The 14,861-nt window shown below is 48.9% G+C and overlaps 1 protein-coding gene across 1 annotated transcript in view; it reads left to right on the plus strand.

The window, feature by feature from the left end:
- Window positions 1–14,861, plus strand: part of CAMLG (calcium modulating ligand) — a 162,295-nt gene that overhangs the window by 89,161 nt on the left and 58,273 nt on the right. Inside the window, exon 3 of the mRNA XM_086931495.1 lies at window positions 5,916–6,364. Within this exon, the coding sequence (XP_086787621.1) occupies window positions 5,916–6,364 (449 nt within the window). The remainder of the gene's footprint in view (window positions 1–5,915; window positions 6,365–14,861) is intronic.

The raw sequence follows: 14,861 nt of genomic DNA on the forward strand, positions 1-14,861 counted from the left end.
CACACAAGATGATGGACGGAATGTTGCACAATGGCAAAACATTAACCCCCAGTCACAGATCTGGGTTTAATCCATCGTTATTTTGCTCACCAAGCCACCCCAGTTCAGACATGGCCATATGCAAATCAGTCTTGACCCTGTGCCTCATGGGAACAGTCCAGCCCGAACTGCCAAGCCATGTCTTTCCTGGACCGGAATCCAGTATCCTAGGACCGGTTTCTGGCTATCAGCTGTCTTCAGCCAGGATAGCTACCCTGGCTGATGACGGCTGATAGCCAGAAACCGGTCCTAGGATGCTTGGTTCCGGTCCTGAAAAGACATGGATTTGTCTGGTGGTGGTCTGGTGAGCAAAATAACGATGGATTAAACCCAGATCTGTGACTGGGGGTGAATGTTCTGCCATTGTGCATCATTCCGTCCATCAAATGTTGTTTTTGCATCTAAGATTTAAGAGTCAGAATTTAGTCTCTGGGCTCTTAGGGCTGACTTTCCAGTTGGTGTCTGAGAGCTGGATTGAATTTCATGTTTAGCTGAAAGACCTAGTTAGAGCACCATTTGTAACTGAAAAGATCTTTAGTATCATGAAACAGAAAAATACAGGGTGGAGTATGCAGCAGAAAGGATACTAGAGTGGTCATTGACACACAACATTATTAAACGTTTAAGTTTTTGTTAATGTGTGAAAGCAGGTAACTGTATTTTATTTCAGTGTCCTACTGTTAGAAAAGGGATCTCTGGTTGGCTAAGGCTTGCGCCAAAGCTAGGCAAAGACCACCACTCTAGTCAGGGTAAGGGAGTTACACCCTGCTCAACCCCTTGGTAGCTTGGCAGGAGCAGTCAGACTTATCCCAGTGGGAATGTGTAAAGCATTTGCACAACACACACACACAGCAACAACATACTAGGCACACCACAAAAGGAACTCCACACAAGGTTATATAAAAAATAGCCTTTGTATTATTATAGAACACATTAGATGGAAATCACATAATATACACTGTGCCAACTGGCACTGGGCAATATTTACAGGGGTTTATATACACCTGACCGGGCCACATGGACCACTGTCAGAATCTTCACTTGATAAAAATAGTAAAAGTAAGAGCATATCATAAGCGTAGACCACAACCAGTAATTACTGGCAAACACTATACTCCGCATCATCCTGTAACATAAATCGTATCATGTACAATATCACATTAGGCGAGAAATATATTCTGCGCCAACCTCATAAGTCTAAACATAGTAGACCATAATCTCCTAAGCATAACTCACATTTAGGAAATAAACTTACTAACATAAACCGTAGTAGGGAATAACTCACACCTAAACCACAGTAGAGAATAAACTAAAACATAACAGTAGGCATAACCTCATAATCATAAAATCACATCTAGAGGCATAAAACTGGGTGCGTAAATCATTTTACATACAATACATTTCCTAGTACCCTATAATGTGATATTCTCCGTGAAAAAAAGGTTTTCTTGGCCAGGAGGATTGAGGCTGCCTCAAACTCATGGAAGGAGGTCTTTGCGGTAGTTAGGGAGTTTATGGCCCCCAGATCCAACTTGCCCCAAAGGGTTCCATCTGAGTTGTGGGTCTGTGACCTTGCCAGATTTTTCACGGATAAGATTGAGTCCATTCAGGACTCCTTCGCAGTGGGCTCAGCCGTGGTGCATGCGAGCGTGGTGGTGGGACCGGTGTGGCGGCCTTCACAGGCTGTGGTCCTCGCAGAGTTTCCACCTATTTCCACCGATGCTTCCTTGGCGCTTCTGGCCAATCTTAAGTCGGGTTCGCCATTAGATCCCTGCCCGGCTACATTTTTGGCTAAGATGGCGACTGTGGTCAACCCTGTGGTTAACCCACTTGTGAATTTGTCTCTGAGGGAGGGGCAGGTTCCATCGCCCTGGAAAAGGGCGATGGTGATCCCCCTCCTCAAGAAGCCTGGGCTGGACCCGGAGGTTTTGGCCAATTACAGGCCGATATCCCTCCTTCCGGCGCTGGCCAAGATCACGGAGAAGCATGTGCACGGCGTTCTTTCCAGCTTTCTTGAGTCCAGTGATCACACCCTTCACAGTCCGGTTTCCGTCCTAATTTAAGTACGGAGACGGCACTGTTGGAGGTGTCTGAGATCATTAGGGAGACGCTGGACTCTGGAGGTCGCGCTATGCTTGTCATGCTCGATCTCTCGGCGGCCTTTGACACCGTCCCCCACGAGATGCTTCTCGCCAGACTTTATGACATCGGTCTGAGGGGGACGGTGTTGGATTGGTTTTCATCTTTCCTGGAGGGCCGCCGACAAACGGTCTGGGTCTCTCCGAGCTCCGCCGAGATGCCGCCATTGGGAGTCGGTGTTCCGCAGGGATCTGTGTTGAGCCCGACTCTCTTTAACATCTTTATGACACCTCTGGCGGTACTGGTGGAGTCTTTTGGGGCCCAGATCGTTTCCTACGCCGATGACACGCAGTTGCTCTTCACGTGTAGGAAGGATCAGGCTTTTGATGGGGAGAACATCCGGGGCTGCCTGGAGTCGGTCTTTAGCTGGTTCCAGTCGAATGGCCTTAAGGCCAATTCAGATAAATCGGAGGTGTTGTTTTTTGGCTGCTCCCTCGACCCTGATTGACGGGCCTGGTGGCCGACGGATATGCCCTGGCATCTCTGGTGGCAAAGAATCTGGGTGTAAAGATGGATAACAGCCTGACACTGGTGCCACATGTTCGTGGTCTAACGGGCACTTGCTTTGGGCTACTCAAGATGCTCCGGAAGTTTTTGCCTCTGCTCTCGGAAGAGCACAGAAAGATCACTGTGCAGGCCTTGGTTGGTTCCAGATTGGACTACGCTAATGTCCTGTACAGTGGTCTCCCGGACTATCTTGTTCAGCGGCTGCAGGTTTTGCAGAACGCTGCAGCTCGCGCTATTTTTGGCCTCCATAGGCGAGTTGGAGCTTCTGGTTTGTTGCAGTCTCTACATTGGTTGCCCATCCGGAAGCGGATCATGTTTAAAGTTCTGACGCTGGCGCATAAAGCGCTTTTTGGCGTGGGCGCGAAATACCTCCAACGCAGGCTCGCCTTCTACCGCCCTGTCAGATCTTTGCGATCCGAATCTCTGTTCTTCGCTGTGGTTCCTCGAATTACGAAGGTACGCACTGGAGGGCGCTCCTTTAGTCTGAGGGCCCCTCAGTTGTGGAACACCCTCCCTTTGGCCCTACGGTCCTCTACTAATCTGCTTCACTTTAGGAAGAGCCTGAAGACTTGGCTTTTTAATCTTTAGTACTTCTGTTGTTCTTTTTTCAGTTGTTCGCTGTATGGTGTTATGTTTTTTATTCTGAGCTGCCTCGATAAAGCGCCGGGATACTCCTTTGGAGTAGCCGTGCGCTATAAAAATAAATGTATAACGTAACAAATGTATAACATAACATAATCACATTAGGGCCTGGCGCCCTACAAACCTAATAGTCCCCCTGGCCAACTGGCCATCCCGAAGGGACTCAAATGTCTTATGTCCAAAAGTCAGGGCACACTGCCAATGCAGCAGAATCCAGTTGCGCCATTGCTCAGACCTAAACGTTGCAGCTGGCACTAAGTGCTGCGCAGCTGTGAAAGTATGGGGCAAAGGAGTGCCTCTCACGCCTAACTCACACAGGCCCCTGATGAAAGGAAGGCCTAAATGTTGCAACTGGCACTAATTGCTGCGCAGATGTGTATGAAGGAAAGGCCTGGGCACTCAATGTGCCCTTTGAATCCATCTGCAAAACGTTGCAGCTGCCCTCTATCAGGCGGGGCAGCTGTGAAGCAAATATGTCCAACACTGGGAGATCACTGGCCCCTCTGAAACAAGTATGCACTAAAAATAACTTATCCCCAAAAGTTGGAGCGACCAAGGCTCTGTAAAATATGCCCCTCTCGGTAGAGCCGCCCGGGGCTCTAAAACAAATGGGGCCACTTTGAAGCGGCCCATGATGACGGGTCCGCTCAGGAAAGTGGGCACTTTACACTATGCCCTGTACGGCGCCAGCTGTGTGCAGAGAATGCCCCCAAGTTCCCCCTCCCCCCAGGGACTTTGAAATGGAATGGTGGCCGCCTGCCCGAGATCAGTCCTCACTCACCGGGCTCTTCCTCGCTGCGGGACTCCTCTTTGGCCAGGACAGACCAGCAGCACTCCTCTCGCGGCACGGGGCTTCCCTCACTCCTGGGAGCCCCACGCTGCCGTCTGCAGCCTCTCCTACTTCACCCGGGCCCCCCTCCTGGGACCCGTGGCTTTGTCATGGAGCCTCTGAGGCTCCGGGCAGCACTCCCTCCTTCTCGTGTTCTCCGGCGGGCGGGACTTCCTTTCCTGAAGCGGAAGTCCCTCCCCGCTCCAGGCATCGGGCTGCCTGACATCCGGTTTTCGATCGGGACAGCGGCGGTGATAGGCGGGGTGTGCTCCCGCATTAAAAAATTAGATTAGTATACTGTGGCCATGTGGGGTGGGCATCCACGATTTAAATAAAAATAAGCGGGGTGGGCACCAGCATCAAAGTAAAAGCATCAGCGGCACAAAAGTGGGGTGGGCACCTGCGTAACAACAATAAATGCGGGGTGGGCTTCCGCATCAAAGTAAAAGCATCAGCGGTACAACAGTGGGGTGGGCACTCGTGAAACAACGATAAATGCAGGGTGGGCACCCGCCGCTGCAGGTATTACGGGGGAATCCCCATGGTGGGGGTTCCCTCCCAAAGGGGCTGCAGCTCAGTACTGCGCAGCCCCCAGGCTCTCCCTCTCCTGGGGAAACAAAGCACAGCGCTCCCAGGGCACAAAAGTGCAGCAAAGTCTTGGTAGGGTCCTGGAACAAAAAGCAAGCAGAAGGAGGCAAGCCCTCATGCCAGTCCCCCCTGGGTCCCAGCAGCAGCACTCCCCAGCAGGAACAGCACACCAAGATCTGAACAATTTCATGGGGTCACAGCCCCTATATTTATACTACATTTCCCTTTGTGTAAAGTTGCAGGGCATGGGGGAACCAAATACAACTGGTTCAGGGAGGCTTTGGAGCACTTTAGTTTGTTCAGCTCCTCTCTCTTTGTCAGGTGGGGACTCGGGGATCAGACGCACCACAGAGGGCGGATCCAGCATTGTGGAGGGAAGGCACAGCCCTATTCAGGTCCCAGGTGCAACTCCTCCCTCCCATCTGCATGCAGATCTCTCCATTCACCACTGGGCAGACTCCCCCTGACCCCTGGAGCCACCCACACCTCTTCGCTCCTGTCACTCGCAAAACAGACATACAAGTTACATCATGCAGGCAGACACCTAGGACACAGAAATGCCAACTTCTAAAATTGGCATTTCTAAAATAACCACCATAAATCTGTGCACACTATTGCACAGCATTTATTCACACGATTTCAGACATACCAGAGTTGACCACACAGCTCCTCTCATAACAGGAATTACCAGTGACACACACTGATCAGGGAATCCCCATGCCTTCCTAAGGGAGGGCAGGCCAACCTTCCAAATGTACCACAGAGAGTGCACGCACTCTACACTGGGCCACAGTGCTAAAGTGCGCAGCGGCCTAAATCACAACCACCATATCAGAGCTTAAGGCAAAAAGTTCAGGGGTGAACCTGCCTAAAGGGGCAAGTCCAACACCTACCATACCCGGACATGTGCATATGTGAAAACATTTTCATTAACCTGGTGCTTTGTTCAAAGACCAGCGTTCCAAAGTGATTTGTATCCACCTTTTTTACAGTTACACAAACATGAGTGAATTAGTGCTTTGTGTAGAAAGTATGTTATATTGACAATGAGTTATATCGTTTGCTACCCCTAGGATATATAAAAACGTTATTTATGGATTACTCGTGCTGAGCATTTGTCCTCTACAGTATAAAACATGGCAATGATGTTTGTTGTATTTCTCATCCTTAGAGAATGAACATATATCTTCGAAGCTTGAGCACGACAAGCCAGATTCCCTGCTCATTTCATCTGTTACAAAGCGTGGAGGTGATGCTGTCACCCTGGCAGCAGTAAACGACAATCGTGGTGGCCTCACAGATCTCAAAGGGCCCCTGGGAGAAAGAATGGACTTCATAAAAACCTCTGAACTCAATAATGATAACAACAGTGCTGTTCGCCTTCGCAGCCGCAGTGATGTGGTATCTACGGATTCTGCACAGCAAGTACCACGGCCTGGCCTAAACCAATACTTATCTAGGTTTGATGAGGCCATGAAGTTGAGAAACCAGTTGATAAGTGAAAAACCAAATCCAGAGAATGGCAACGCAGTGGAAGAGTTTGATTCGTTTAGAATTTTCAGACTGATTGGAAGTGTTCTTCTTGCCATTGGAGTCAGGGGTTTTGTATGCAAGTACTTGGTAAAGTATAACTTTTTTTTTATTTTGCCTCATTGTTCTGTGAATCTACTTCTACATTTTAGTGTTGGCAGACTGTGCTTCAGAATTTCTTCATTGACCTGTCGCTAAATTTCAGTGTGCGTGTCCTAGTCGCCTGATAGCATCTCTCTGAGCTTGAGTACACTTATTTACAAATCTGTTTGTAGTTCGAAAGGTTGGAAATGTATAAATATTACCAGCAGAGAAGACTAATAACATTCAAGAACAAGCATTGGCATACCCAATAAGTCTTGCCTTTTCGATGCCAATGCAGACCTACTAGTTTTGCCATTGCTTTTTTGCCACACTAAGAAGTATGCCTGGTTTTATATTTGGAGTCTGAACACCCTGAGAGTTTTTAATGGTTGTTAATTACACAAATGCATGTGAAAATGCACTGTGTCGGCTCAATATTCTGGGCAAATCATTTAATCAACCTGTGCGCTCATGTAAATCACTTGAAAACATGCGGGTCGAGAGTGCGCTATATAATGATTCGTCCACAATAATGACACATGAAAGCAGGTGCCGGAGTAATAAAGCACTGAAAAGAGAGAGGGCTTGTGTGCAGTGCCCTTGAATCACAGAAGATGTAGTCCGTTAGATAATTGCTAAAATGGGACGAGTGGAAAGTACAAGGGCGCTGCTCTGTGGGAATAATCAATTGATGAGAAGGTGGGACAAAGAAGAAAGATTAATCACTCAGAAGCAAGGATTTACAAAGGACACTGTCATAAACAAATGAAAAGCAGTGTTCGTGCTGTAAGCCCACAAAGTATATACAGCATGTCTCGGAGAGACCGCGCAAGCTCTTTCTACGCTAGACCAAAAAAGAAGAGATTCAATGAATCTACATGTCAAAAGGCAGTGGCTGTGACAGTAAATGACTAGGGTATTATTGTGCAGTTAGAGACTGCATGTTCGAGGCATGTGGGCTGCTAAATTCATATCTTTGCATTAGATCGCCACCTAGTGTTGGGTCCGGATGATCGCACATTGTTGTCCTGGAAGAGTCTTCGAAGTATCCTGAGATGGGTGGCTCCTCCCCTGGACTACAGTGCGCATGGGCATCGGCTCCATCCCCAGATTGTTTTTTTCCGCCATTGGGTTCGGATGCGGTCTCGACGTCTCTCCGTCGGAACCGAATAAACATCACTTTTTACGGCCAAAAGGCTTTGGGTTCTTTACGTCGGTATTGTTTGCGTACGGTCTCGAGTTCTTCCGTCTCTCGGAGCCGGAATCACCAGAGTTTTTACTACTCTTCGGACATCGAGGCCTTCTCATCGCGACTCGACACTAAGTTCCCAACATGGAGCGGAGTCCGTTTAAACTCTGTCCGCTCTGTGGGTCCAAATACCCACATATAGACGTACACCCGGTCTGTAATAAGTGCCTTTCGCCAGACCATGACGAAGGAAGTTGCCGGGCCTGTGCGAAGTTCAGGTCGAAGAAAACTCTCACGATTCGGCGCGCAGTGCGCCTTGTGGCCAAACAGGCGGCCCCGGATCCAGATAACATCTTCGGCGACCAAGAAGAGGAGGACCAGAGCCATCATCTTCAAATCTCCCCGCCTGAGACGGAGGTCGAGGCTGATCCGGAATATGACGACGACGGAGTCGTGGGTCAGGGCCTTGAATACGTCGACGAGGTAGGGGACGACGTTATGGTTTATGGGGCCGAGGAAGATAGCTCAGGGGACGAGCTATGCCCCGAAGTTGACGAACATCAGGAGAGGGTCGCGGGATCGCCTGTCGGCCTTACCCAAGACCCTGTAGCGCAAGCCACGGCCCCGCCTGCCGGCCCGGCCACGGACATACTTGCTGCGCCGAGGGTTTCGAAACCGAAACTGAAAGCAACGGTCTCGACTGCACCTAAAATGGCCGACCCGAAACCGAAACCGAAAGTTAAGGACTCAATCGTCCCTAAGATGGCGGTCGCAACAGCAAAAACAAATAAACCGGCGGCCTCATCGACTCCGTCGACCTCCGGTCCGCAGAAGTCGAAGAAACACGGCGATTCCACAGGGTCGAAATCGGCGCCGGAGGAGAGATCCTCTAAAAAGGGTGGCACGCACAAGACAAGCGCGCCGGCGCCGGCGAAGCCTGCCAAGGCAACCGACACAGCCCCGGCTCCAACGGGGACATCTGCGCATCGCTCCAGGGACTCGGGGTCGGCGCCGTCCATCCCTCCAAAAGACCAACGGAACGTCGCATCCGAAGGCAAGGCCACCTCGTCGGTGCCAAAGACATCGGTCACCGACGCATCTCTCGTGGCTGCTTCACTACAAAGAATTAAAGACAAGGCTTTTTCTTCGTCGACGCCAACGCCATCGACGCAGAAGGCGGCAGACGTCCCGGTCAAGCCGGCAAGTAAGCTCCTCTTCCTTCTACCGCCAAAAGTGGTGCCAAAGGCCTTTTCCTCGAAATCGACGCCAAAGAAGTCGGAATCTTCTACGGCAGGGACATCTTCGGGTCAAGTGCTCGACCCTGAAGAGGATTCGGAGTGTTTCATAGACGCGGACACGGGGAAGTTAACCCTTTATAAAAGGAAGATCACTTCGCAACCGGTGGAATCCTACGTCATTCCCCTAAAGAAGAAAAAGTTTCCACAGGACGCCTCAGGCCTCATGGAACCTATTCAGCCTCCTCTGGGAAGGAGCCCAACACCGTCTCCAGACCACTCTGAAAGTGAGGGCTATGGTGAAGATGAACAATACACGTTCCCAGTAAATGAACCTGATGCACAGCCAGATTCTTATTATGGCATTGGGGACCAAGGCACCCAAGATGTGGGGCAAGACCCACAGACTTTCAGTACACGTGCATCCCCTACGGAGGATTCTGCAGGTTTTCATGCACTCATTGAGAGGGCAGCTGCTAATCATGATGTGGACATGCATGCTGACCCAGTTGAGGAAGACTTTCTATTCGACACATTTTCAGTTTCGGAAAGGAATGTAAAGACCCTGCCTATGCTCAAAGGGGTCCTCAAGCATGCTGCGGACATCTTTAAAGAGCCTACCAGGGCGAGGGTGGTCAACCCACGTATTGAAAAAAAGTACAGACCAGCGCCTGCAGACCCTGCATACATTCGAGGACAGTTGCCGCTTGACTCCTTGGTGGTAGCAAACGCACGCAAGAGGGCCAACTCCCAAACAACGGGTGAAGCTCCTCCCCCGGATAAGGAGTCCAAAGTGCTAGAGGCAGGAGGCAAAAGAGTGGCTGCACAGGCTGCCAATTTCTGGCGTATTGCAAATACACAGGCACTACTGGCACGTTATGATAGATCACATTACGACACACTAGAGCAGATTGTAGAACACCTGCCTCCGCAGTTTCAAGAGGGCACCAAAATGATTATACAAGAAGGACAACTGATCTCCAACGCGGCCATAAAGTGCGCACTTGATGTCGCGGACACAGCCGCTAGGGCCATTAACACCAGTGTCATGCTCAGAAGACAGGCTTGGCTCCGCATATCGGGGTTCAAACCTGACATTCAAACAACCATACTTAATCAACCAGTCAATCCGGATAGACTGTTTGGTCCAGATGTTGACACCACCCTGGAAAAAATTAAAAAGGACACTGAAACCGCTAAATCGATGGGGGCCCTACAATCTCAGCAGTTTCGTGGCAATAATTTTCGTCGCTCAGGTGCCCGTGGAGTCACCAGAGGACAGATGGGTCAACAGTCACAGTTCCCTAGAGGTGGAGCACAGTCCTCGTACCCCAAACAAAACAAGAGGGGCTACAGGGGAAACAGCAACAAAGGACGTGGCAAAGGAGGCAACAATTCACGCTCCTCTGCCCCGAGCAACCAGTGACTCTCTGTCACTGCCCCCCGACCATTTAACACCTGTCGGGGGGAGAATACAGCAGTTCCTGCCCGTCTGGATCAACATCACCACAGACAGGTGGGTGCGACAGCTTATCCAGTACGGTTATTGTCTAGAGTTAAAGTCCACTCCACCCAACATTCCACCAAGGCAAAGACCTATGTCCGCTGAGCACTTGCACTTATTGCAGCAGGAAGTGTTGGTGATGCTGCAAAAAGGGGCAATCGAGCTCGTGCCAGTGGGGGAGGAAGGCACAGGGGTTTATTCTCTGTACTTCCTCATTCCAAAGAAGGACGGATCTCTCAGACCAATTCTGGATCTCCGTCCCCTCAATCTGTACATACTGTCAGAGCATTTCCACATGCTTACACTGCAACAGATTCTTCCTATGTTAAACAAAGGAGACTTCTTAGCAACCTTGGATCTCAAGGATGCTTATTTCCACATTCCGCTACATCCGTCCCACAGAAAGTACCTCAGATTCACTATCCAGGGCACGCATTATCAGTTCAAAGTCCTACCCTTCGGAGTCACAACTGCCCCAAGGGTCTTTACCAAGTGTCTGGCGACTGTAGCAGCGCACCTCAGGAGGCAGAACATCCATGTCTACCCCTACCTCGACGACTGGCTCGTTCAAGCCAGGTCGGAACAGCAGTGCGCCGCGGACATGTCGACTACCATTCACCTCCTTCACGACCTGGGTTTCTCGTTGAATTACCCGAAGTCACACCTTCAGCCGGCACACGTCCGGCAGTTTCTGGGTGCGACAATCAATACCCTGACGGCCTCGGCACAACCAAACCAGGTCAGGATAGACGGCATACAGTCTTTAATCCAGAAGTTCAGACCGGGACACTCACTTCCAGCAAGAGTGTTCATGCAGTTGATAGGCATGATGGCCTCCTGCATCTTCATAGTCCCTCACGCACGGTTGCATATGCGCCCGCTCCAGGAGTGCTTAGCAAATCAGTGGACACAGGCTCAGGGACAATTAACAGACCTAGTGTTGGTTACCAGTCGGGCATACAACTCTCTGCATTGGTGGACTCCACACAACCTTTGCAAGGGCCGACTGTTCCAGGAGCCAGTGCCACAGGTTATCCTGACAACGGACGCATCTCTCCAGGGATGGGGAGCACACCTGCTCACTTACACAGTGCAGGGACTATGGACGACGCAGCAACAGAAGATGCACAACAACTATCTAGAACTGATGGCGATCTTCATGGCACTCAAGTCCTTCATTGTACATCTGTGCAACAAAGTGGTGTTAGTCCGGACGGACAACATGACCGCGATGTACTACATCCAAAAACAGGGGGGCACCCACTCACCACAGCTGTCTCACCTGGCTCAGAGCATGTGGAAGTGGGCCATTCAGAGGAACATCTTCCTCATGGCAGAACACCTCCCGGGGAAGGACAATCAGATGGCGGATCTGCTCAGCAGATACAGTCATCAAATGCACGAGTGGGAGATACATCCATCGGTACTCCAGCCGTACTTCCAAAGGTGGGGGCGTCCAGACATAGACCTGTTCGCCACAAGGGAGAACGCAAAATGCCAAAGCTTCGCCGCCAGGTTCCCACACCCCCAATCGCAGGGCAATGCGATATGGATGAACTGGTCAGGCAAATTTGCTTACGCTTTTCCCCCGACACCCCTGATACCACTGGTGGCGAGGAAACTACGGCAACACTCCATGACACTCATCCTAGTTGCTCCAACGTGGGCGCGCCAAGCATGGTACACCACGTTCCTCGAACTCTCAGTGGTCCCGCATCAAAGACTGCGCCTCACGCCCAGACTTCTGACGCAGAACCATGGAGAAATTCAGCATCCAGATCCGCAACAGCTCAACCTAGCGATCTGGCTCCTGAAGTCTTAGAGTTTGGATACCTAAACCTACCTCCTGAATGCATGAACATCATCAAGGAGGCGAGGAAGCCGTCAACCAGAGCATGCTATGCCGCAAAATGGAAGCGTTTTGTCATTTACTGTGCAGACAATGACATAAACCCGCTAGATGCATCTATCCCTAACATCATTTGCTATCTGTTACACCTTTATAAGTGCAAACTAGCGTTCACTTCTATTCGGATACATCTATCCGCCATCGCAGCTTACCTTCAAAATAGGCAGCATCTCTCAGTCTTCAGGGTGCCTGCCATTAAAGCGTTTCTTGAAGGCCTGAAACGAGTCATTCCCCCAAGAACACCGCCAGCTCCCGTGTGGAACCTCAATGTGGTCCTCACCAGACTGATGGGACCACCGTTTGAGCCAATGCACTCGTGCGAACTGCAATTCCTAACGTGGAAAGTTGCTTTCCTAATTGCCATTACGTCACTAAGACGCGTAAGTGAGTTGCAAGCACTCACGATACAAGAGCCATTCATCCAGATTCATCCAAATAGGGTAGTACTACGTACTAACCCCAAATTCCTTCCAAAGGTGGTGTCACATTTTCATCTCAACCAAACTATCGATTTGCCTGCATTCTTCCAGAACCCACAAACAGTGGCGGAAAGGATGCTCCATACGTTAGACGTACGGAGGGCATTGATGTACTACATAGACAGGACACAACACTTTAGGAAGACAAAACAACTCTTTGTTGCCTTCTCACCACAACACAAAGGCAACCCAATTTCCAAAGCAGGAATAGCCAGATGGATTGTTAAGTGCATTCAAATCTGTTATCATAAAGCCAAGCGCACTTTAACAATACCCCCAAAGGCACACTCCACACGCAAGTTGGGGGCATCCATGGCTTTCCTTGGAAACATTCCTCTAGAGGACATTTGCAGAGCAGCCACGTGGGTTACACCACATACCTTTACAAAACACTACTGTGTTGATGTACATTCCAAACAGCAAGCGGCTGTAGGGCAGGCTGTTCTCAAGACACTTTTTCAGGTTTCTGCAGCTGGCACGGGCAACCGCCGCTGATGGAGGGACTGCTATGTATTCTATGCAAAGATATGAATTTAGCAGCCCACATGCCTCGAACTGAATATGCTACTTACTAGTATGCATCTGTTCTTGGCATGTAGGGCTGCTAACATTCATATCGCCCACCCTCCTCCCCGGTGCCTGTCGCAGCTGCAGATATACTATTGTATTCAATCATTAGCATGGACATCCTTTACACTTTTCACTCCATCCTCTGCCACAATGGCGAAAAACAATCTGGGGATGGAGCCGATGCCCATGCGCACTGTAGTCCAGGGGAGGAGCCACCCATCTCAGGATACTTCGAAGACTCTTCCAGGACAACAATGTGCGATCATCCGGACCCAACACTAGGTGGCGATCTAATGCAAAGATATGAATGTTAGCAGCCCTACATGCCAAGAACAGATGCATACTAGTAAGTAGCATATTCATTTTGGCACTTAGCCAAGAAAATGCTAAAGCTAATGTTAAATGCAGTATGTAAAAATGGTAACAAATGCTTAGTGCATGTCTTTAAACTTGTCATGAAAGCATTTGTCTAGTGGTAAGTAAAATGATAAAGCAATTGAAGAGTTCAGTCAATCAACAATCAACAATCTGTATTAGAGTGTCAAAGACAATCTTACAAGTATACATATAAAAACAGATAAATAAAAATATATCCCGCTTGTATATTCACACATTTACAATAAAATACAGCTGATCTGAGTGAGCTCCCCACGCGGAAGAACACATCTTCATGTGTCAATAATTGTAAATAACGAGGGCAACTCTGCATTGCTTTAATTCATGTATCCTTAATAGCGGTACAAAGAGCATGATTTCAAAATGCTACAACATTACATAATGAAATAAAATGTAGCAGGGATTGAACAGAGGTGCCATGACAAATACATTTTATCTTATCCAAAGGGCCATATTACCCAAAAGGAAAACATAGTGGGTAGCATATAGTGTTGTCTCTAAATTTCAATAACCGAGCCTTCACACAACTATTAGATACTAGCTATCAAATGAAGCTACAATCCGACATTAGATTTTAAAACAATGTATTGTCAAGGAACTGGCTTACTTAGGTCCTGGCGTTCTCTTTTAATACAACGTCTTTCCATAGATAATCGTTTGACAGACAATTTGACATCCTTACATAAAGTGGATGTATTCTAAAACCAATAAGGTCTGCCTAAATTGGCAAAATGCTGTTGAACATATTTTAGCCAAGTAATATTCAAAGTGTGCTCACATTGCAAACAATTATCAATGATATACTGATTCAAAGTAGCCCTATGGTTATTTCGCACTGCGAGCCATAACAAAAGGGGTCCCAACCTAATATGGTTCAAGGTACGCAAGGCATGTTCTTCATGACAAAAATAATGAGATTTAGAATGTGGAAGGAGCGAGAAGGAACCTGCAAAATCTATTCTCAATTTGCAGAGCACAACACTCTCCAAAACCCCAAATCCCATAGCTAGCAGCTTGAACACATTCTGTCTTTTATATCTCTAAAAGAGAATTAAATGGCTTATCCCCTACTGCCTGACAGATATTAAAAAGCAAACTCACAGCTTGAGAGAACGTAGCTTTGAAGGCCTTAATATTCTCAGCCAGGGAGCCACTAGATTCAAATTTGAACCCTAAATAGAGAAAACTAGCCACACTCTTTAGACCATTTTCATTCATGGA

The sequence above is a fragment of the Lissotriton vulgaris genome, chromosome 7, assembly GCF_964263255.1.
Source record: "Lissotriton vulgaris chromosome 7, aLisVul1.2, whole genome shotgun sequence".
In the NCBI taxonomy this organism is placed as follows: domain Eukaryota; kingdom Metazoa; phylum Chordata; class Amphibia; order Caudata; family Salamandridae; genus Lissotriton; species Lissotriton vulgaris.